Here is a 22,215-nt window from a genome sequence, read left to right on the forward strand (position 1 = left end):
AGTGCCAGAAAACCAGTGGAAAAAATAATTAGTCTGCAGCCTTAACATCTTATCTCATAGCACCACCTCACTCCTAAGCGGTTCTCCCTGCTGAATTCCTACAGGGGGAGACAATTCTTTTCCGCGGTCATTTCGGAAATCAGCTTTTCAAAGGCGAAGATCACGACAGACGGAAATACGACATCAACACGCCCAAAGCCGGTAAAAAGGGGCTGAAATGCATCCGCTAAAGCTGCTTGCATTTATCTGCAGTCTCATAGTGGTTGCTTCCTAACGTATGTCTGAGGCTTGCTATTAGATACCGTGGAAGCTGCCGCAGCCCATCCTCGAATAAAACCCCATCAACAGCTGTGCTGCAGACCGTTATTATTCTTGCCTCCGTTAGTCCATTGATTCTCGGATCAGGGATTTATTGCACAGAAGTTCGCCAGCTGATTTACCTATCGCTCAAATGGCCACGAAGATTGATAAAGAAGCATGCAGAGAGTCTTATAACATGGTCCGGGATGACAACAACGATGTGAATTGGTCAGTTTCAGCCCCAAATTTGCAAACCTATCATTCACATCTACTGTATATCTATCTAGAGTGTTTTTTTTCTCTTTCTTTCAGGGTTATTTTTAAATACGATGGGAACATTATTGTTCCTGATTCACAAGGCACGTCGTACGATGAATTTAAACTTCAATGCACAAGTAAGGTTTGGGGCTTTTTATGACTAAGCGTTTTTGTTTTGTTTTTATTGATGTGTCGAGCACCTACCGAGTGGAAGGTGGTCCATAGCCCACCTACCTTGCGCCACAGAAAACCTGTACCCAGACCACCTCATCATGTGATGGTTCCCAGTGAGGAACCTCCCCGTGGAAATGGCCCCGTTACCGTATTAGTTAAACCTATCATTGGCTCCTAATTTTCGCAATATTAATTCGGGCAAGGGAAAAGTGTGTGAATTGAATTGCAGCAATTTAACTTGACTGTACTCGGTATTACAATTTGGAGAGGGGGCGATGGTTAATAGCCTTGTGGAGTAACTGTTTTGGACAGATCTAAGATCCTACACCGATTGCCGAACGGCATTTCAAAGCTCCACGAAATCGGTTGGGGACTTTGTAAATGATTAATTTTATTATCACCCAAGTCCTTAAACAATTAATTGCCAAGTTCAATAAAACTTCTACAGTACAAAGGCAGAAGTTGTTGCATCTGATTAGGAATGTATATTACCGATTTAAAAGTTGCATTTTTTTCAATGGTGCGGTACTCATTTGGTCACTGATTTTTGTTTCCTGCTTGCCACTTTTGTTTGCTCGTATTTAAAGATTATGAACTTCAAATATCGACCGCCGGTCTATTATACTTCGCTATAATCGTAATATGTAACTAATTAATATGAAACCATTCCAAAGAGTGCAAGACTTCACACTCGCAATTCCCGCAGAATAATTGGCTGACTCTCAATCTGAGATAGTTTAAATTCTAAGACACTACAGACATTAGTCAAAATTTAATTGCATGGGGAACTTTAATCTCAAAGCGGCATAATTTGTATATGCAAAGACACAGGAAATTCAGTATTTGGAAATCGGCTTTTGTTCACTCGAAAGGTTGTAGTTTTATTAAACCGTTATTAAATATTTTGTTGGATAGATTTGGTTCCAAGACTTTGAGGATTTAGTTTTTGCCTATTTTGCATGGGTTTCCTTGTGTTCCCCCCGTCATTGTTGGGTGTGGCGAGAAAAAGGCGAGTTTCCGTCAACTGCTTGATGATCAGGAGATGAGCGCCTTTTGCCCCTCTGTGTATTCTCTCTGCCTTTTGGGAATTCTTTAAAATGCTCGGAGCTCGACCATAGCTTGAGCCCTGATGCCCATTGGAATACAGTCTTTTACCCTATTTTTTTTAAAGTAGATGTTTGACCGTGTGTCATTATATACCCCTTGAATTTTGCCATTATTTGAAAGTTGTATGCAGCACTTTAACCTAGGTTAGATCCGGACGTTGATTTATCAGTGAAAATGGCTGTCTCCTTAAGGCAGAAATAACTGGAAGTCTAAAACTGAACGGTAGGCTGCACATTTGGCATCTGTAGAGATGATGGGTGTGACCAAGGTCCACCTCTTAATTGTTAACCTATTTGTTCTCTTGTGGCTGCTCACTGAACGGTTGAGTGTTCCGATTCAAAGTTGTACTGATTGTAATTTATTGCGATTCTGGCTGGCAGATGACCGCATATTATATGGGTTTCATCGGATCATCACTGGTGATGCCATGAGCAAACGTGCCAAATTTGCTCTGATTACCTGGATTGGAGATGGAGTTGCCGTACTGCAGAGAGCCAAAGTCAGTACTGATAAAAGTTTGGTAAAGGAAGTAGTACAGGTAAGTTTTAAACTCGTTGTTTTGGTTTTAAAACCTTACTAACCCTGCAGTTACTTCTAAATTATTCAAGAGCCATTCAATAGGTGGCGTGGTTACTATCGGTTTTAAGTAATGTTGCCTTAACGTTTTTAATCATTAAGAGATATAGCAATAATACAAATTAAACTATAAGCTGTACACTTGTTAATATAGCACCTTTTAAAATCCTTTTGATAGTATAAAGACCAACACATGACTTTTTCATTGAAAAGCAAAAAAAAATCTGCAAATGCCAATAATCAGACAAATACTGAAAATACTGGAAATATTTAGCAGGTTAGGCAGCAACTGTGGAAAGGGGTCATGGGGGGGGACACGTTTCATGTTAAAGACTCTTCAGAATTAAGAAAATTAAAGATCAAACATTTTAAGTTGCTGAGAAGGATATCACAGACCTACCCTTTGATCTCTTCACCCCTTCTGAAACTTTAAACATGTTAGATTTATAAAAGTTTTGGAAGGGTTGAAGAGAACAAAAGGAATGTCTGTGATATACTCTGCGATTTTAAAATGTGTTGCTTTCTAACATTTCCTAGTTTTGACTAAAGTTTATTGACATGAAACATTAACTCTGCATGTCATGCAGTATCTGTGGAGAGAAGAAGTATATGCATTTTGTTTTTTTTATTACAGCATTGTGCTTTTGGCACAATTTTGCAAACAATAAAAATGTCCAGTGGGTGAAATTGATTGCTTTGTGGAAGTAGGTGTTCTATTCACAGTTGGAGTATGTGGCCTGCATGCTTCATATTACAATTACTGGGTGGCGCACTGGCACAGCCAGTGGAGCTGCTGCCTCACAGCTTTCGTAACCCAGGTTCAAACATGACTTCCACTGTCTGTGTGGAGTTTACATATTCTCCCTGTAATTCCATGCATTTTCGATTGTGATTGACTAGTCAAATCTGGGAGGAGTTGATGGGAATATGGGGGAAATGGGCTACAGGTAAATTAGTGACAGCTGGCTTAGATTCAGTGGGCCAAAATGGCTGCTATGATATGAGGAAATATGGTACTTATTTAATTTGGTGTTCATTAAAAATGTTATATCAATTTTCCATTCCATTATTAATATCTTAAAGTCAATGGCAGCTTTGGGGTTAAGAAGTCCTGGTTATGTCATGTTGCTCATCCTTGGTAAATTTCACAGCTGAAATTTTGAAAACAGGCTTTCACACAAAACTAAACTGGTATGTGTAGGAGAACAGAGGTTTCCATTAGTAGACTGTCTCCTATGAATCAAAACCTGCTCCCTTGTGTCAAAAAACATGCCATGGGAAAACTAATGAACATGTAGTTTCTAGTCATTGTACTATAATTAGAACTGTTGTTGCCTTGTCTGCCATCACACTTGAGTTAATATTAAGTGATACTTTTACAATTTATTATGGTTACACAAGCACACCAATGGTACAAGTGTTGAGAATGAAAACGGTCTGCCTGGTGCAAAAGGTTCATGTATCTTCAGAATGTATTTCTTGCATCAGTTATCTGGAAACGGTTCTTTTTTTCATTTGCATTCAGATGCAGTAGTTCAAATGCACTTTGTCTCGATTCTGAAATTGGGTCAAGAAATCAAACTTGTGATGTAGCTAAGCATCTGTGCATGTTTAAGCCCAAGAAAGTTCTGAATAAAGGACAGTTAATTGATCAAGTTCAAAGGTGCTAATATGGAATGCAAGCCTCCTGAACAACTTGGTATGCAGTGGTTTTGTTTTAAACATCTGTCTGATTTTAAATAAAGGCAGAAGAGGGAGGTGCAGAATATAATAATTTCTTCATCTCACCCCTTCTTTACTCCTGATTTATTTTGGAAAAGGTAATACTCTTGAATACTTGGAACAAAATCTATCTGAGACATTCAGAATACAGTATATTCAAAAATCTTGCTAGAAATTAAAGCTATTGCTTGGGCCTAAATTTTTTTTAAAAAACTTGATTTGCTGTTAAAGTTCAGCTTTTTTTGCACTTTGGTTAACCTACAGAGCAAAAGAAATGCCGTTACCTTGCAGATGGCTTGCACCTTATTTTAAAAATGGATAAATAAAGATGGTCTTATCTACTGCCAACTAATGGACAAGGCAAAACCTTTTTGCAAGATGGTAAAGTCATTAGGCTTGGGCATTTTGCTCCACACCCACATTTTCTTTTCCCTCCCTCCTTTCTTCCCCTACCCCCTCCCCCAGTGTGGTCTCCCATTTTTGATCTAGGCTGCTATGGATGGCAGTGCTTGAGGATATGCTGATATGCTTCACCATCTCCCCCAGCTTCTTCCCTACACTAACCCAGATTTCTTGTGGATGACTGATTCTTTAGAATGTGAGTGTGCAATGAGTTGACAGATGTAACGTGGATGAAACTAAGAAGATGGCCTTTTTCTGTGGTTTTTGTAATTTGTCACTTCTGAAACTTGCAGCAATATTAGGCAGTAACAGCAATTATCCATGTTTGCCACTTCCCCCTGGTTCATTGTCACAGATGTGGTGCTCTTAGACTCGTCTTCAGCTAAAATGCAGCAGGATATCAAGAATGCTGAAGACTTTGCTAGAGAAATAATTGTACTAAGAGAAAAGTCAGTACAGCTAAACTATCAATAAAGTGTAAAATGATTCAAGTATGCCTTATTCACAAGGCAGGACAAATCCAATATGGCTAATTACCAGCTTGAAAGTTAAGCATGTGAGCTAATTGCACACTGTTCAGTTCCATTTGCAACTTCTTGGATAATGAAGTAGTCTTGTTCTGCATACACCATGTGGGAAGTAGAATTTGTCCCAGAGTGAAGTTTTCCGATAGAGATTCTAATCGCCCTACTCTATTCCTTGTATAGGAGTATATCCCTATATAGAATAACCCCTACTCTACTCCCGAAACACTCGACTGCATGGCCAGATTCTGCTCTAACTCCATGTACAAGTTAGCAGATGATATCACCATAGTGGGCCATACCTCAAATAACTTCAAGACTGCAAGAAACTGCAGCGAGTTGTGGACACAGCTCGGCACATCACAGAAACCAGCCTCCCCTCCATGGTCTCTGTCTATACTTCTCACTGCCTTGGTAAAGCAGCCAGCATAATGAAAGACCCCACCCAGACGTTCTTTCTCTCATCTCCTATCAGGCAGAAGATACAAAAGCCTGAAAGCACTTACCACCAGGCTCAAGGACAGCTTCTATGCTGCTGTTATAAGACTATTAAATTGTTCCCTAGTATGATGAGATGGACTCTTGACCACACAATCTACATCATTATGACCTTGCACCTTATTGTTTACCTGCACTGCACTTTCTCTGTAACAGTAACACTTTATTCTGCAGTCTGTATTGTTCTACCTTGTACTACCTCGATGCACTGTGTAATGAATTGATCTGTAGGAATGGTATGCGTGATGAGTTTTTCCCACTGTACCTCGGTACGATTGACAATAATATTCCAATTCCACCACTTTCTTGGTATTAACAATGCTGAATTCCCTATCAAGGTCCTGACCAGGAACTTGATTGGGCTAGTCATAAGATATTTGTGGCAGTAATAGAAGGTAACCCACCCTAATCCTCTCCACTATTTACAAGATGCAAGTAAAGTGTGGTGGAATATCTAAACTTGTCTGGATGAGTGCAGCTCCAACAAAGCGTACTGCTGACTTAGTGGTTCATCACTACTTAAGGCTTTAATTTCCTTCATGTTGGAAACATAGTATACCAGGGCATACTCTTTACAATGCAGTAACTTTGCCAAGACTGGTTCAACATCATGGCCCAGCCTCGTAACGTACTCTGAGAAAGATGAGATCAAAATCCTGGAACTAGCTATTTGACAGTAGTGTGGAAATGCTGCCTTCACTATTCTGCATCTGGATATGTTGGTAATGACTCCATTCATGAAAGAATGAACATTGGTGCGATTGGAAAGCCCTTGAATGTAGCAATGACCCTTGGTTTGAATTCTGAGAAAGGAGAAAAAGATTTCCCAGTGGTCCATATGCAACTTTACTCTTGTGGGTTGCATTCCACAAGAGATGAACACTTTTTATTGGGATGGTGGAACGATGCCCTGCATTAGGGATGGCGTGTAGACTGTATTCATTTAAAGTTCATAGAAAGTCTTAATTTTACAACAATAAAAACTTTGTTTTTATATAGTGTCTTTAACCTAGTAAACTTGACATTAAAGCTGATGGGAATATATTGAGACATGATCCTACATTTTAAGGGAGCATTTTAAATGAGGAAAGATATGTAAATGAGATGTATGACTTAAAATGGCAATTCCAAACTTTTCTGGCCTCTGGAGGCATGACTACCAGTGTGGAATGGTTAAATTTAGGATATATGGGAGAAGCAGATATAACTGGAAGGTTGCCAGTTGAATAGACTGCAGAAGTAGAATTAATGACAATTTAAAAATAACTGGAATTTAATACAGGTCACGAGCACAGAAGAGGGGTAGATGGGAGTTGGTGAGACTTAGGATTTGGTGCAGTATTTTAGGTGGCCTCAAATTTCAGGAGAGCAGAGTGAAGGAGGCAGGCCAGGTATGCACTGGGATAGTTGAGTCTAAAGTAACAACAGCTCTGCTCTTCATCAGCAGATTAAATGAGATAAGTGTAGAGTTGAGAATTGGTTGGAAAACTTAGTCTTCATGGCATGAATGTGTGGTCAGAAACTTGCCTTGGGTTAGATTTGATACCCAGGATTACAACAATTTCAGATGGATACAGGGAGATGGATGAATTCTGTGACTGAGGGATGAAGACTCCTGGTTTTTGTCCTCCCAATATTTAGTTGGAGAATATTTCTGCTCATTCTGCACTGGATATCAGACAAGTAATTTTATCTTTTCAATCTAGTCAAAAAGATAAGAGTGGGGGTTGTGAGGGAGAGGTGTGAGTCCTTGGTGTCATTGTGGAAATTGTTTTTTTAAGATATTGCCAAAGGACATTGTGAAGATGAGAAACGGCACTCAGAATCAGGTTTATTATCACTGACGTCATGAAATTAGTTGTTTTGCGGCAGCAGTACAATGCAAGACATAAAAATTAAATCAAGTTACAAAAACAAATAGTGCAAAAGAGGAATAATGAGGTAGTGTTCGTGGACTGCTCAGAAATCTAATGGTGGAGGGGAAAAAGCTGTTCCTGAAATGTTGAGTGTGGGTCTTCAAACTCCTGTACCTCCTCCCTGATGGTAGTAACGAGAAGTGGGCATCTCTTGGATGGTGAGGGTCCTCAATGAGGTGCTGCTGCCTTGAGGCACTGCCTGTAGATGTCCTCAATGGTGGGGAGGGATGTGCCCGTGATGGAGCTGGCTGAGTCTACAACCCTCAGCAGCCTCTTTGATCCTGCACATTGGAGCCTCCATACCAGGCGGTGATGCAACCAGTCAGAATGCTCTCCACCGTACATCTGTACAAATTTGCAAGAGTCTTTGGTGACATACCAAATCTCCTCAAACTCCATTAGGGACCACTTCTACTTTATTAGGAGCCACTAGCATCAATGTGTTGGGCCCAGGATAAATCCTCTGAGATGTTGATGCCTAGAAGCTTGAAGCTGCTTATTCTTTCCACTGCTGATCCCTCAATGAGGACTAGTGTGTGTTCTCTCAATTTTTTTAAGTCCACAGTCAAATCCTTGATCTGGCTGACGTTTAGTGCAAGGTTGTTGTTGTGACGCCACTCATCCAGCCGATCTATGTCACACCTGTCTACGTCCTCCTCGCCATCTGAGATTCTGCCAACAATAGTGGTATAATCAGTGAATTTCTAGATAGTGTTTGAGCTGTGCCTAGCCATACAGTCATGAGTGTAGAGAGAGTAGAGCAGTGGGCTAAACATGCATCCTTGAGGCATGCCCGTGTTGATTGTCAGTGAGGAGGAGATGTTCCTACAGATCCACATTGACTGTGGTCTCCTGACAAGGATCCAGTTGCAGAGGGAGGTACAGAGGCCCAGGTTTTGAAGCTTGTTGATTAGTACTGAGGGGCTGATGAACGCCAAGTTGTAGTCAATAAACAACGGCCTGATATATGTACTGCTGTTGTCTAGGTGTTCCAAAGCCAAATGGAAGAGCCAGTGAGATTGCATCTGCTGTAGACCTATTGTGGCGGTAGGCAAATTGCAGTGGCTCCAGGTCCTTGCCTGGGCAGCAGTTAATTCTAGCCATGAACAACCTCTCGAAGAACTTCATCACAGCAGATGAGAGTGCTACTGGGCGATACTCAGTTTACCACCACTTGCTTATGCCCCATCTGTTCAAAATCTGGCACGTTAATGCATGTAAGTAAGCCAGATTCTGCAAATCTGTACGAGTTTAATTTTGCTTTCTGTTTCTCTTTGCTTTTTGTTTCACCTTGCTTTGCCTTTCTGTAGATGAGCCTGAAATTATTGAGATAGGAAATCCATAGCAGGATTGCTTATTACGTTCTCAAGTATCCATGCATATTTCATGGCAGCATTGTTTGAGTTGCCTACTCTCCTGTGCTGTCTCCAGGGTGAAAGTTGCGCCTAGAAGCAAGCAATTTGGAATTAGAATTTTAATTTGGTTTTAATGTACCATGTTCATGTTCAATCCTCAATCTCATTTGATAAATCCCTTATGAATTGACAAGCAGCTTTTTCCAGACACCACCCTTCCACTTGTCAGTTTGAGCTTTAAACAGTATTTGGATAAAGGTTGGTGCCAACATTCCTTCCAGTTAACCAACTCTGATTTTTCTGTTTATTTGTGAAATTATTGCTTGAGGGTAAATGCACTTGTTCATGGTGCTACATGGAACAGTACAGCACAGGAGCAGGCCCTTTGGCCCACAATGTTGTGCTAAACTAAAGAGTAATAGCAGTGCATTGTGCTTGGCTTCTGCGGTTCATTCCATTAACTTCAAATTTATACCTAGAAATTCAATGGTTAATTTTCTCATTACTGTACTTGCCTATATTGTAGCATTAATTCCAAAACTAGCTGTCTGGCTGCGATTTGGCTTTGGGACATCCCAAGGACACTAGTGATCTTTAAAATTTAGATTCATCCTCTTACAATTTTACAATTACACAGATGTTTGCACATCCAGTGATACCTAAACCAAGAGACTATTGGAAAATCTGCTTTGGAAACTTGGAAGGTCTTCAGCTTTTTAACATTACTGGGAGAGAAATTTTTCTTGTAGTAAAGGAAATGTCATTCATCAACCATACCATCCTCTGCTTCCTCTCTTTAACCTCCCAAATATATTTTGATCTATTTTTCTGCTTGTCAGATTATAATCAGAAAATAATTTAAATGTTTTAGATAATCTAATACATTTTGTCTGTTCATGATTTTTTTCTTTATAGACTTAAGGACAGCAACATGAACACATTACTATAAAGTTAAATAACTGTATCTTGAATTAAACAATATTTGCAGATCTTTACTAGCAACTCTACCACAATGAGATTGCATCTGATATTGGACATGCAGCTGATACGTTTGTTAGATTGTTTCCTAACTCTTGCCAGGGTAATTGCTAGATTGTGTTCAGTCACAATGCTAGCTTTATGGCTTTTCCATTTGGAGGAATACTTAGGAAGTAGTGAACATTAATAGTTCCATTCAACTAATGGAAGAAAAGATGGTGAAAATCTATGGTTAATTTAAGGTTTACAGGATTGACTAATAGAAAAAGGCTTAAACTAGTCAACCCAAATGGGCTCAGATGTGACTCTGCCTAAAAGTGTTTCGTGTATGTTTATATTATAACATGTGGAAGCTGTTTATATCCTTAAGGCAAGAATAATACAAGATTGCTGGCTCTTCATGTAGAAGGAAAATGGACTTTATGAAAACTTTTTAAAAATTCTATAAAGCAGATAATTAGTAATCTAAAGATGAGCATGATGCAGTATTTGGGGAAATGAAAGCTGATGTCAGCTACACCCTATTGGAAAATGAAGAAGACAATTGCAGCAATATTTAGCCATAGTTAACAGTAAATGGAGCACGAATGCTGTATTGGAGCATGGAGAGATTCTCAAGATATCAATCTCTCCTCTCAAGAAAATGCTCAGTCAAGGTGCTGTGTTAATTATCAACAAAGCAGTTGAGGATACTAGTCTCAAACTCAAAACCATCCTTAAAATAGATGGGACAGTTGGCCCAGATGAGAACTGCCCAAGAGTCTTTAAATAAATGGGACACATGCTGTGTGTGCCCTATACATTTAATGGCTTAAGATCTTGGATGATTGGAAGGAGGTTAAAATGTTCCAGTTTGGAGGGGAAAAATGCTGCAGTGCTGTAGCTCACTAATCTGGTTTTACTTCATTAGACATGGATTTTTTTTGAGCTGCTTTAACATGAGGTATGCCCTGTAATCACTACCAAGGTAGAGATAATTCCAGGTAAAGTAGCCATTTAAATTTAAGTTATTTGCTTGCAATTGAGGGCAACCTTTTGGGAAGCCATTAAGATATCTTGCAAATGGTTACTCTAAAAATAGAATTGTGTGAAATTAGAGATAATTTGTACCGTGAACTAAAAATTGGGTGAATACCCAAAGGCTGAAAATTTGAGATGGATTTTTGATCTGCAGCAAGATCTGTTACTACCGTGTCCTATGGGAATCTGTATCGGTTATTTTGAACTCCATTATATTTAATGGTCTTGGTGGTGGGGAAATATCCTCTGTCCAGTGGTGTCTACCTTCGGTGTTGTTCCCCAGCATTTGTTAGATTTGTACATTATCTGTGATCCCATTCATTTCCATGGGGATTATAGGACTATGGGAGTCAAAGGAGAAGATAAGTTGCTTTTTAATTATTCTGCTTTGTCTCATTTTTAATTTCATTTTCAACTTAAATTTTAAGTGATATTCATAAATACTTGATAACATTTAAAGATCACACAGCTGGCGAAGCTGGGTCTTTGCTGCCTGTTAAAGCCTTCAGCTGTAGGCAGGGCTTCCATCATTCAGACTCAGATGCTTCAGGTCAGTGCATGCAGATGTGGGTTGAATTGTGGTGGGGAAACTACCAGTGATTTTAGGCAATGCAAGGATAGAACGAGTAGATGTTGGGTGGTTCCTTTGTCAGAGAATATTGTTCCCGTGGAAGAGGTTTCCAGTTCCAATGCTGAATGACATAATCATGATTGAGACATAAGAGACTGCAGATGCTGGAATATGGAGCAACACAAAAGGTGCTGGAGATTGAGCTGGGTGAATGAGATTGGCACAGAGATCACAGAAAATCAGGGTCATTGTGGTTTCTTGGACTAGTTTTATTTCCCTTGTGGTTGGACAGCAGTTTTTATAATGCAGTTAGAATCATAGTCATAGAGTAATACAGAATACACCCTTCAGCTCAACTCATCCATGATGCCCACCAAGCTCGTCCCATTTTCCTGCCTTTGGTCCATATCCCTCTAACCCCCTCCTATCAAGGTACTTATCCAAGATCTTTTGAATGTTATTTATTATACATGCCTTAACCACTTTCTCTGACAGCTCATTCCATGTACATGCCACCCTCTGCGTGAGGAAGTTTCCCCTCTGGTCCCTTTTTAAATCTTTTACTTGCTTTTAGTTTGCATTCTTTGGGGAAAATGTGCATTCACCCTATCTATGCCCCTCATGATTTTATACACTTCTATAAGGTCACCCCCTCAATCTCCTATGCTCCAAGAAATAAAGTCCTAGGCTGCCCAACCTGTCACTAACTCGGGGCCCCAAGTCCTGGCAGCATCTTCATAAATCTTTGCACTCTTTCCAGTTTAATGATGTCTTTGTTATAACAGGGTGACCAAAACTGTACGCAATCCTCCACGTTCAGTCTCACCAGCATCTTGTACAACGGCAAAATGATATCCTAATTCCGATACTCGATTCCTTGACTGAAGGCCAGCATACCAAATGCCACCTTCATCACCCTGTCTACCTGTGATGCCGCTTTCAGCAGACTCTACTTGAACTCCTAGGTCCCTCTGTTCCACAATGCTCCCAGGGCCCAACCATTCACTGTACAAGTCCTATCCTGATTTAACTCCCCAAAATGCAATACCTTGCACTTGTCTGAATTGAAAGCCATTTGCCAATTCTCAGCCCACTAACCTAGCTGATCAAAATCCCCCTGTAACCACCTTCACTGTTAATTAGACAGTGTAGTTGACTTTTTTTTTGTGGCTAAGAGTGGTCTTGTGGAATCTCGGTTATATGACCATTTGGTTCCCCCAGTCCTTGCCTTTCACCCTACCAGCCTCTGCATCCAGTGCATCATTCTGTTATTTCTGCCAGCTGCAAAGGGATCCTACCATTATCTACATCTTCTCCTCCTAAGCCTTTCTGCCCACCGCAGGGACCCCTCCCTGACCCCTGGCACTTCCCCTGCAACCACAGGAGGTACAGCACTTGTTCTTGCACTTTCTCCCCACCACCAACCAGGGACCTAAACAGCCCTTTCTAGTTGATGCAAAAGTTCACATGCACCTCATCCAACCTCATGTATTGCATTCAGTGCTCCCAGTGTAGCCAACTCTACATCAGCAAAACTGATTTGCAGAGCATCTGCAATGGCCATCCGGAGCTCCCGGTGGCATCCCATTTCAACTCCCCTTCGCATTCCCATACTGACCTGTCCATCCTTCTGTCTTCTCAGGGTGAGACTCAATGGAAACCATGCCTTATTCCTTCTGGGTAGTTTATAGCCCAATGGTGTGAACATATGAATTTTCCAAATTCAGGTAACACTTGCCTCCTGTGTTCCCCTTTCTCTCCTTCTGACCCTTCTCCAGTCTTCCCATTTTTGTTTCCTTTCCCATACTCGTTCCATTCACCTGCTACCCATACATTTCACCCACTGAACCCCCTCCTCCATCTTCCCTTCACCTCTCCTCTAATGGTTTGATTTATCACCTTCCTTATTAAATTCCAGCAGTGTAGCCTTTGTGTCCTTGCTTATCACCCTTCAGCAGCATCTCCATCTGCCCGTCATCCTTCTATCCTCTATCCACCTATCACTTATTGGGCCATCTCACCCCTCCCTTATACTGGCTATTTCCCCCTCCACTCTGTCCTGATGCAGGGTTGCGACCTGCAACATCAATAATTTCCCACCACAGATGCTGCTCGACCTGCTGAGTTCTTCCAGCAGCTTCCTTTTTGCAGACAGGATTGATCTCCTACAGTTGCCTTGCCAGGTATTATTTAATTTTAAATATTAATCTCTTTATTCTGCACAGGCAATCAATGCTGTCTAGCGTTCCCTTGTAAATTAGCAAAGTTTGTTCAAACTCTCTTTATAATCCAAAAAATTACAGCCATAACAATTTGATTGACGTGAACTCCCCTTTCATTGTACCATCCTCATCCTTTTGGCCTGCTACAAAACCCTAAAATAATAGAGAAATAATTTGGCCATTGGTGCAACAAAAATGCTTTGAAGGGTGTAAGTTTGTAGTCCTTCTGAAAGGTTTGTGAATGGATCTTATGCTGGTGATATCCTGTTGTTCTGATTCAAAAGACTGGGCAGGAGAAAATGTTTTGGCATATTCCTGTTATTTATGTTGATTTGTAACCTTTGGTGACATTGTCATGTTGCAAGGGCCCAGAGAGAGCAGCTTGCATTCAAGTTCAAGATTTTTCAGCTCACACCCTGTTTGAAAATTACAGCACAGATACAGGGTTCAAACTGCATCCTGGGATAGAATTTTGGTCAACTCTGGCACTATGAGCTCAGCATTTCTTAAAGATTTCTGACTCCATATCTCTGGAGTTGTATTCTACTGTTCGTAGAAATGGATCTGTGGATACTTGCTTTCTTGTATTGGGTGGATGTGAAAGGTCTTCCACTTCAGTTCATTTATTGTATAATTGTGATCCAAGTAGGAAGTTTGCAGTAAACCTTGTGAGACTAATATCACAGTCATGTAAATTAGTGACAAATGAAGGTTGGAAGCACTAAGTATTCAAAGTCGTTTGAACATTAATTTGGTTTCTCTTGCTATTCTTGATGGACAGATGGGACATACTCCCAAGCGTAGCTGCATGTTTTGCCAACTCTTAATTATGAGCACTTGCAAGGTTTGCAAGCGTGAAGAGCTGTTGGAAGGCTGAAAGAGAAAATGTGGCATGAGGCACCTTTTTGGAATTCATGGGCTACTTACAAAGGTAGTAGGGATGTGGCAAAAGTGTGTTGCACTCTTTCTCCCAGTTGAAAAGTGGTGGGGTTGGGTTTGGGAGGAGCAGACAATTGGTGGGAAGAACATCATTCTATCTGTCTTCACTGTGAATCATGTAGAGTTTGCAAACAGGTTCAAGGTTTTCATCTGAAAATTATGCTGTGGAGATTAGAGTAACATTTCATTCTCATGAGGAGTTGATTGTAGAAAGAAAGAATTTCTGTTAAAATTCTTCAGGGAACAGACAATTGGTAATAGAATGGTAAACTTCAAAATAACTCGAAGCATGCAATTCACTTTTATTTGTGGATAATACAAACAAGTTCAGAAAAGGATCGAGTTGATGAGTTACAAATAGCATTTAATGTGAATGTGGTAGGTAATGAAACCAGAGAAGGGATATAAGTGGGAGTCCGAACTAAATGGCTACAACCTAGAATGGAGATCTGAGGATTTGTTTAACTTAAAAACAATATTTCAATAATTAGAAGTGCAAATGAATGTGATCATTAATCAGACTTTGGGACATATAACATATGGATAAATACACAAATCTCAGGAGGTTACTGGTAAATCTGCACAAGGCTGAGTCCTACAGAAAAAAGATAACTGAGCTAATACCTAGCTGTAATTAACTGATTTCTGCAGCTGCAGCAGCAGCAGAACTTTGGAAAGTTTGCTCTAGAGAAGATTTAGGTAAATGTTGATATTTTTAAAAAAAATTTTTTAAGGTTAACAACTGAATCCTGACTGTTTTTGAGTTGGTCATGTTCAAGAACCAGCTAGGACCAACTGGAGCTTGAGGGGGAAAAAAGTACAGATGATTTAGATTTAATGGCTTCCCACAGTGATAAATGTGTGGAATTTACTTTTGGGGGGGGAAAGAAAGCTGAAAGACTGCAGGGTTGCTTCTGATCCTGAATTTTTCACTGTACAACTACAAGTGAAGTTTTCTCCCACACTCTTGTTACTGGTGTTTCATGGTGCAGCTACTTCTAAAGGGAGGATCTCATCATTTGTAATTTAAAAAAAAGATGACTACTAACTGTATTATGCTATATTGCAGATATTTGTTACTTAGTCACTTGCAGTCACTGGAAAATGGTGCTCAATGTTCACTGACATTTAGCCGCAGACTTGAGATATGGAATCAACCATGATCTCATTGAATGGTGAGACCATCTTGAAAAACTTCAAAGCCTACTTACAGGTTCAAATTCTTAACTTAAAAGACAACAGTGCAGTGGGTAGAAGTGCAAAGGAATGTAATCATTAATCTGACTTTGGGATGTATAGCATATGGATAAAGCACAAATCTCACGAGGTGACTGGTAAATCTGCACAAGGATGAGTACTACAGACAATAAAACTAATTTTTTAAAAATCAACCATAAACTCTCAAGAATGAGAGGCTTAATGACATGATATAGAAATCACTTCCAACTGAATGGGCAAATCCTGACATGCTCCTCCATTTTAGGTCCATCCACCTATTTGGTGAAGTTCTGGGTGACAATTGCATGCATATGATTGTGTTGAAAGGTCAGGGCCAATATGCCTGTTCATAAGACCATAAAATATTTCTGTGCCTGTTGGTAATTAGAGGTTGATGGCACTTGGATCCTTAATTCAATTAAATTGGTGTTCTCTCTTTAACATGTGATTCCAGAAGCCAGTTTTGGTGATGATGGGGCAGTTTGACTACATTGAAAACAAACGATTGACATTTTCTCCCTAGTTGTCACATCAAATCTCTCAAGAATTGTATATTGTTCTTCTTTCAAGGCAAAGTCTTAATTGTATAATAATTAACTAGCATCCTGGCTGGTGTTCAGTTCTCTTAAACTTATTTGTCCATTGACTAGATGTCACTGGCATTTATCGTCTATCCTTGATTGCCCCTGATTTTAGGAGACCGTTATGAGTCAACCCCACCGGTTGGTCTGGGGATACTGACAAACCAGACTCAGTAAAGCTGACAGGTTTCCTTCCCTGAAGGTCACATTGGATTGTTATGACAATATAATGGTGCCATGGCCATTGTTATTAAGACTAACTTTATTTCTAATTCCTTTTTTAAACTTGAATTTGTATTCTCCCCAGCTGTTGAGCGGGAGTTTGAATTTGATTAAAGATCTTGGACCTCCAGTGGTGGCTACTTCATAACTAAATAACTACTAATCTGATATGTTGGCACCAGAAGAGTGGCGACCCCAGCACATTCTTGCGGGCTGACCCCAGCACATTCTTAGCAATGCAAAAAGATGTATTTCACTGTGTTTCAATGTACATGTGACTAATAAATATCTATCTTGTAATTAATTGAGTAGTATTTTGGGTGTTGGTGAGGGGAAAAAGTTTGAGTTTTGCGTTTGTGTAGGATGTGTTGCCAGCTTTTCTGGTAGACTTCTTCGGTGTCTTAAGAAATGCATTACATTTCTCCATTGTCATTCAGTCAAAATCCTGCACTTCGGGATTACCTTCACAAAGGCTGCAGAAGGACAAGGGGGCAGCTCAATATCTTAGGCTTTTACAGATGGGCACTAAATTGGTAATGGTATTGAAGCCTACATCTTGTGTATGTATAAATAAAAATAAAATCTAAATGATAATACTAGTGTTGCCACTTTTAATTGCCACTTCTTTTGCAGGTTTAGTAACTTATTGGGAATAATGCAGTCTTTTTTGGGCTTGGAGTGAACAATGAGACACTAATCATTTGTAAAGTAAATTACTATATCCAGTAATAAAACTCCATTTTTTTTTTGCATCTTGGTTGTGAACAGAGTATTGTATTAGGAAAGAATCCTGCAAACAGCTTTTGGGAACAATCTGTGTTCAGTGTGCAGAGTAAATCAGCATGAATGTCAAGCATCAGCTAACAAAATGCATCCATTCTAACACTTACAATACAACTTCTGTAAGCGATAATAAGTTGGTCTAAAAACAGATGGCCTGAATTTATAAAAGCCTCAGCTTCAGTAAATGCAGAAAATGTATTCACTAAATGACTGTATTAGTATTTAACACAGATTTGCTGCTTGGAAGTGTTTTCCTGAAACTCTGAACACTGATTTATGATTGCAAGCTCCTTGACAGAAGACATCTACATGAAGTAGAAACACTTGTTTAGTCCACTCAACACAATATATTTGGGAAACATTATAATGCAAATTGTTTTCAATTGTTATATTTTGGGATTAATTTAGTTTCACTGTTAGTCATGGGCATTTTGAATGAAGATTGACTTGGTGCAATGTAACATCGGTTATAGAATCTTTGAACTGATATTATGAAATTTTTGCGAGTTGTGTACTATATTTTGCATACCAGTGATTTTTAATTTTGATTGCTATCTCACTAGTAGAGAATGAAGGGGTCAATATTCCCACCTGATATAGATGCAAAGTGAGCTGTTGAATGGTTTTTGAAAATTGTGCTAAGGAAATCTTAACTCTTGTCAAGCTATCAAATGATTATGTATGTTGGGGATGTTTGTGTCTCATACACAATGAAAGGACCATTGGGTAATTATGAATGGGAGGGGAGTGTTTAAACAGACACTTGTGTTGCAATGAACATTCAGACTGTACAGGATATTTGGGATACACAAGTGTGTTCCCCATCCTGTAAATCTGAGATCATACATTTGCATTGCTGTAGGTGTATGGTTTATATTTTGGAAAAAGTTGAATTGTTATTGGAGTGGTTGACAAACTGAGTTTACTATTTGGGCATGCATTCATTGACCCCAAACCAATGTATTGAGCACTTTGAGCACCAACATTACATCTTCCATAAATTTATGTTGTACATTTGTCACTGCTTCCTCCCACCACCCCCCCCCCCCCCCCCCCCCCCAACAACAGGTCTGATTTATAGCTGATGCCACATGGGGGAGAATGTTGTTCCCTTGCTTACTTTGCCAATTTATTAGCATTACTAGGATATTGTAAAAGTAATCTAACCTGGCATTTATTAATAAATCTTTTTCAAATTAAAGTAAATTTTTTTAAGCTCTTGTTTGCTGAGAGAATACTATCAATAAAGTACCTTGTGTACTAATACTTTGTGAATTTGTCAGTCCAAGTTTAAATCCTTTTATGTGCACAATTAACTTTTGTTCTACCTTGAATGCACCTCCCACACTGCTTGGGGGGAGGGGTGGGGTTGGGTGTAAAATCAGCCAATTTTTCAATTTGTACATTGTGTTGTGATTTTATTTCTGCCCAGTTGTACCCCACAAATATTTGGCCTCTTCAGGTTTCTGAATGCTGATGCTACCTGTGGTAGGAGTACAGATAAAATGAGTTGTAAGTATCTTTTTAAATGGATAAGAGAAATCAGATCTTTGAGGAGAAAAGAGCTATTCATCCTCCTTCCTTAGAAGGATGTTCGATTTTGTAAATTCCAGAAAAGACTGGAAATGAACTGTGGTTGTCATGGGAGCAGACGGTATTATGGTACAAAGACTAGTCATGGTGATAAATGTCAAATTGGAGTGCAAACTTTGCACTAGAAAGTTAGAAGGATGGTTGGTTCTAGATGGGTTTGCTTGGGAAATGTGTGGAGAAACAATATAAGACCTTGTTTTGAAACAGTGTTCCACTTAGCATAATAGCCTGAGGGCTAATAGCCAGTGAAGTGATCACAATGCAGCAAAACATTGCAAGTACCTAAGATTTTTAACTGTATTTGTTTTGTCCTTCAGAACTGCTTAATATCTGACTACAAAGGCTGCTATTACAGATAGTGGCTACTCAAAGAATGTCCATATTTTCCATGTGCTTTCAGAGCTCTTGATCAGTTCTGATTATTTAATTCCATCTAAAGAATCTTGAATATCGATGGCTTATTCACTTTGAGAATTTTGCTCTTTAATGAACTTGCAAGGATCATTTGGAGTATTTGTTTTCTCCAGAGTGGAGTAAATTTTGTGCCAAGAGCAAGAGTTAAGTGACTCATGCTAAGTTTTTTTTTCTCTCTTGTAGAACTTTGCTAAGGAGTTTGTCATCTGTGACCAACAAGAATTGGCTGAGGAATACATCAAACAAGAACTAGAGAAAACTGGAGGAGCCAATTATGATGCACAACTCGAATGAAATAGGAGCAACCTACCATCTGCTGCTTTGCTATAGGGTATGGAGAAAATGGGATGGCCACATAGCTGCACCTCCACCCACAGCAACCCCAAGGGACTTGTACTCATTCAGCATGGTGAATGCCCTCCTTAAATTAGTTCAGAGGTGCATGTAAGAGCCAACAGGCACAGTCAAAAGCTTATCAATTTTTGTTGTTTAAATTGTGGTTGACTGTTTTCAAATGGTCCCAGGAGAAGAATTATTTTGTTTCAACTTTTCTATGCAAGTTTCCCAAGGCTTTGTTCTGGAATAAAGGTTATGTAGTGGGTGTGGGTGACTGATGATGAAGCATTCTCAATAAATTTTTTTTCAAAAATGGAATTTGTGTTATGTTTTTTTTTACCTGAAGCAACTTTTAAACATCCAACTTTAATCATGAGTACTGCTTTCATGAGACTCAGTATATGTAACCGACAGCAATTGCTGTAGCAGTTGTAACTGTTGCAATTGGGCTTTCTGGAACGGCAACTGGATGGTAACCATCAAAACCACAATCCACTAGTGATTGGTCTTTTTTTATTTTTGTTGAAACATCGTGATGGGAATGTTTCATGCCTCTAGCTGTTTTATTCAATTATGCAGTTGAAGAAATTGGTAACATTCCAAAGGTTGCAAATTCACATTCCATCCACTGATGTGATACCAAATGAAGATTGTGCAATAGCCCGGATATCAGATCTGGGATAAAATGTCCTGCAAGTAAGATTTTGTTTAGCTTGGGATTTTTTTCTATTAAACTTGAACAAGCATTTAAGCTGAAAGGTGGTCTCCCAGTATTGCAGCCATTGTGATCTTTGGTTGTGTGGTTATTCAATGAATATTTGAAGTAAAATTACAGTGTTTTTTTTCTGGCTTTTATGCCAGTGGTACAACTGAACTGTTTCTTTATCCCATAGAACAAAAGTTGCATACTGACTGAAGGATAATTACAGTCTTTAATTGGTTTTGATTCTAAGTTGGCAAATGGTGACATTGACTATGTATGCAAGAGGCTCTGTGGTTTTAATTTTTCACTACAAAAACTCCAGTCATGCAAGTGACAATTTGCAGTTGCCTTGATACAAAAGGCTGAGTGAAAGAAAATGCAGTCTATTAAACAGGCCTCATCCAGATTGTGATAAAACACTACTCTGTTGCAATAACAACTAGTATTTACATAGCACTTTTTAAACAAAATTGTTTTATGGGAAGTAATGTTAGTAAACCTCTCTGGAGGTATAAGATCAGATGGCCTAAAGCTTGGCCAAGTGAGATGAATTGTTGAAAGCACCTTGAAGGAGAAAATAAAACAAAAAGGATTGCCCAGGATTGGAATGCAAAAAAAATCTGGATGGGTTTTGCGACTGGAACAGGTTGCAGAGATGGGAAGAAGTGAAAATTTGAGGTATTTTGAAAGCCAGAATGAAAATTTAAAATTTGAATTATCACTGGACACCTGCCCCTGCCCAGGCCCCCTTGAGCCAGGGAAGGTCAGTGTGATGTTAAATGGAATTGGTGGAAGATAGAAGATAGAAAATAGCAGAGGTTTGCATGTGTTTAAACTCGTGATGGTGGAAATCGGAGAATGGGGAAATAAAATTGGTTTATGGTTTACAAAGAGATTTGAAATTTTGTGGCAGTGCTCACAAAAAACCTCTAGCTACTCAGCAAATTTGCAATAATTATACAATCATACGTGGTCTTGCTTGCAGATGAAGCAGTGTGGTCATTGGTAGAGTACTGTACAAAGAAGATGGTGCATTGAGATTAATAATTTTAAGCAACTAGTCAATTCAAATTGTTACAAAAGTCGTGATCCAGCAGCAGTTGGCAAGGAATTGCTTCAGTTCATAATTTTGTTTGTCTGCACTGTTTCAAGAAAAGATCGTTTTGGTTAGCTTACACATAAGCAGTAAGGACATAATAAACAAGTTGTCAACAGCCATAGGTGCTCTTTGTCATTGTACATCACATTGGCATCCTTCCAGAACTAGAAACTGCAATGGTTCTACCATCCTTGCAGTTTGAGTGGATGCTGATTCTTTGCATTGACTGCAAACGAATATACAATGAGTTTAAAAATTCCCTTTGCTTGTCTTTTTAAAAGATTGTTCTTGTTTACTTATAAGAATCAGTGCAATATTTAATTCCAGGGCAATTGACTCTGCTGGAGTATTCTTCAAATGAACTGAGCTGATTCAAATTTAAAACTTTGATAGACTTATACAGCATGGAAACTGGCCCTTTGGCCCAACTGGTCCATGACAACCAAGATACCAATCTAAACTAATTCCATTTTGCCTGTTTGGCCCATATCCCTCTAAACCTTTCTATCCATGTACCTGTACAACTGTCTTTTTAAAATTTCTTATTGGACCTGCCTCAACCACTTCCTCAGGCAGCTCATTCCACAGATGTACTACACTCTGTGTAGTTCCTATTAAATTGTTCCCCAATCACCCCAAACTGATGCCCTCTAGTTCTTGATTCCCCAACCCTGGGGGAAAAGATTGAGTGCATTCACCCCATT

At 39.4% G+C, this 22,215-nt stretch overlaps 1 protein-coding gene and 1 long non-coding RNA gene across 2 annotated transcripts in view; both read left to right on the plus strand.

The window, feature by feature from the left end:
• The first annotated feature begins 215 nt into the window (after positions 1-215).
• cotl1 (coactosin-like F-actin binding protein 1) lies at positions 216-20,027 on the plus strand. The gene is made up of 4 exons (XM_052028322.1): positions 216-528; positions 613-695; positions 2,220-2,377; positions 19,557-20,027. Exons 1-4 carry the CDS (start codon positions 452-454, stop codon positions 19,665-19,667), a joined length of 429 nt encoding a protein of 142 aa, XP_051884282.1. The 5' UTR covers positions 216-451; the 3' UTR covers positions 19,668-20,027.
• A 938-nt stretch (positions 20,028-20,965) lies between these two features.
• Positions 20,966-22,215, plus strand: part of LOC127577508 (uncharacterized) — a 75,986-nt gene continuing 74,736 nt past the window's right edge. Inside the window, exon 1 of the long non-coding RNA XR_007957386.1 lies at positions 20,966-21,090. This is a non-coding gene — a long non-coding RNA (uncharacterized LOC127577508). The remainder of the gene's footprint in view (positions 21,091-22,215) is intronic.

This window comes from Pristis pectinata, chromosome 13 (assembly GCF_009764475.1).
Source record: "Pristis pectinata isolate sPriPec2 chromosome 13, sPriPec2.1.pri, whole genome shotgun sequence".
Classification (NCBI taxonomy): domain Eukaryota; kingdom Metazoa; phylum Chordata; class Chondrichthyes; order Rhinopristiformes; family Pristidae; genus Pristis; species Pristis pectinata.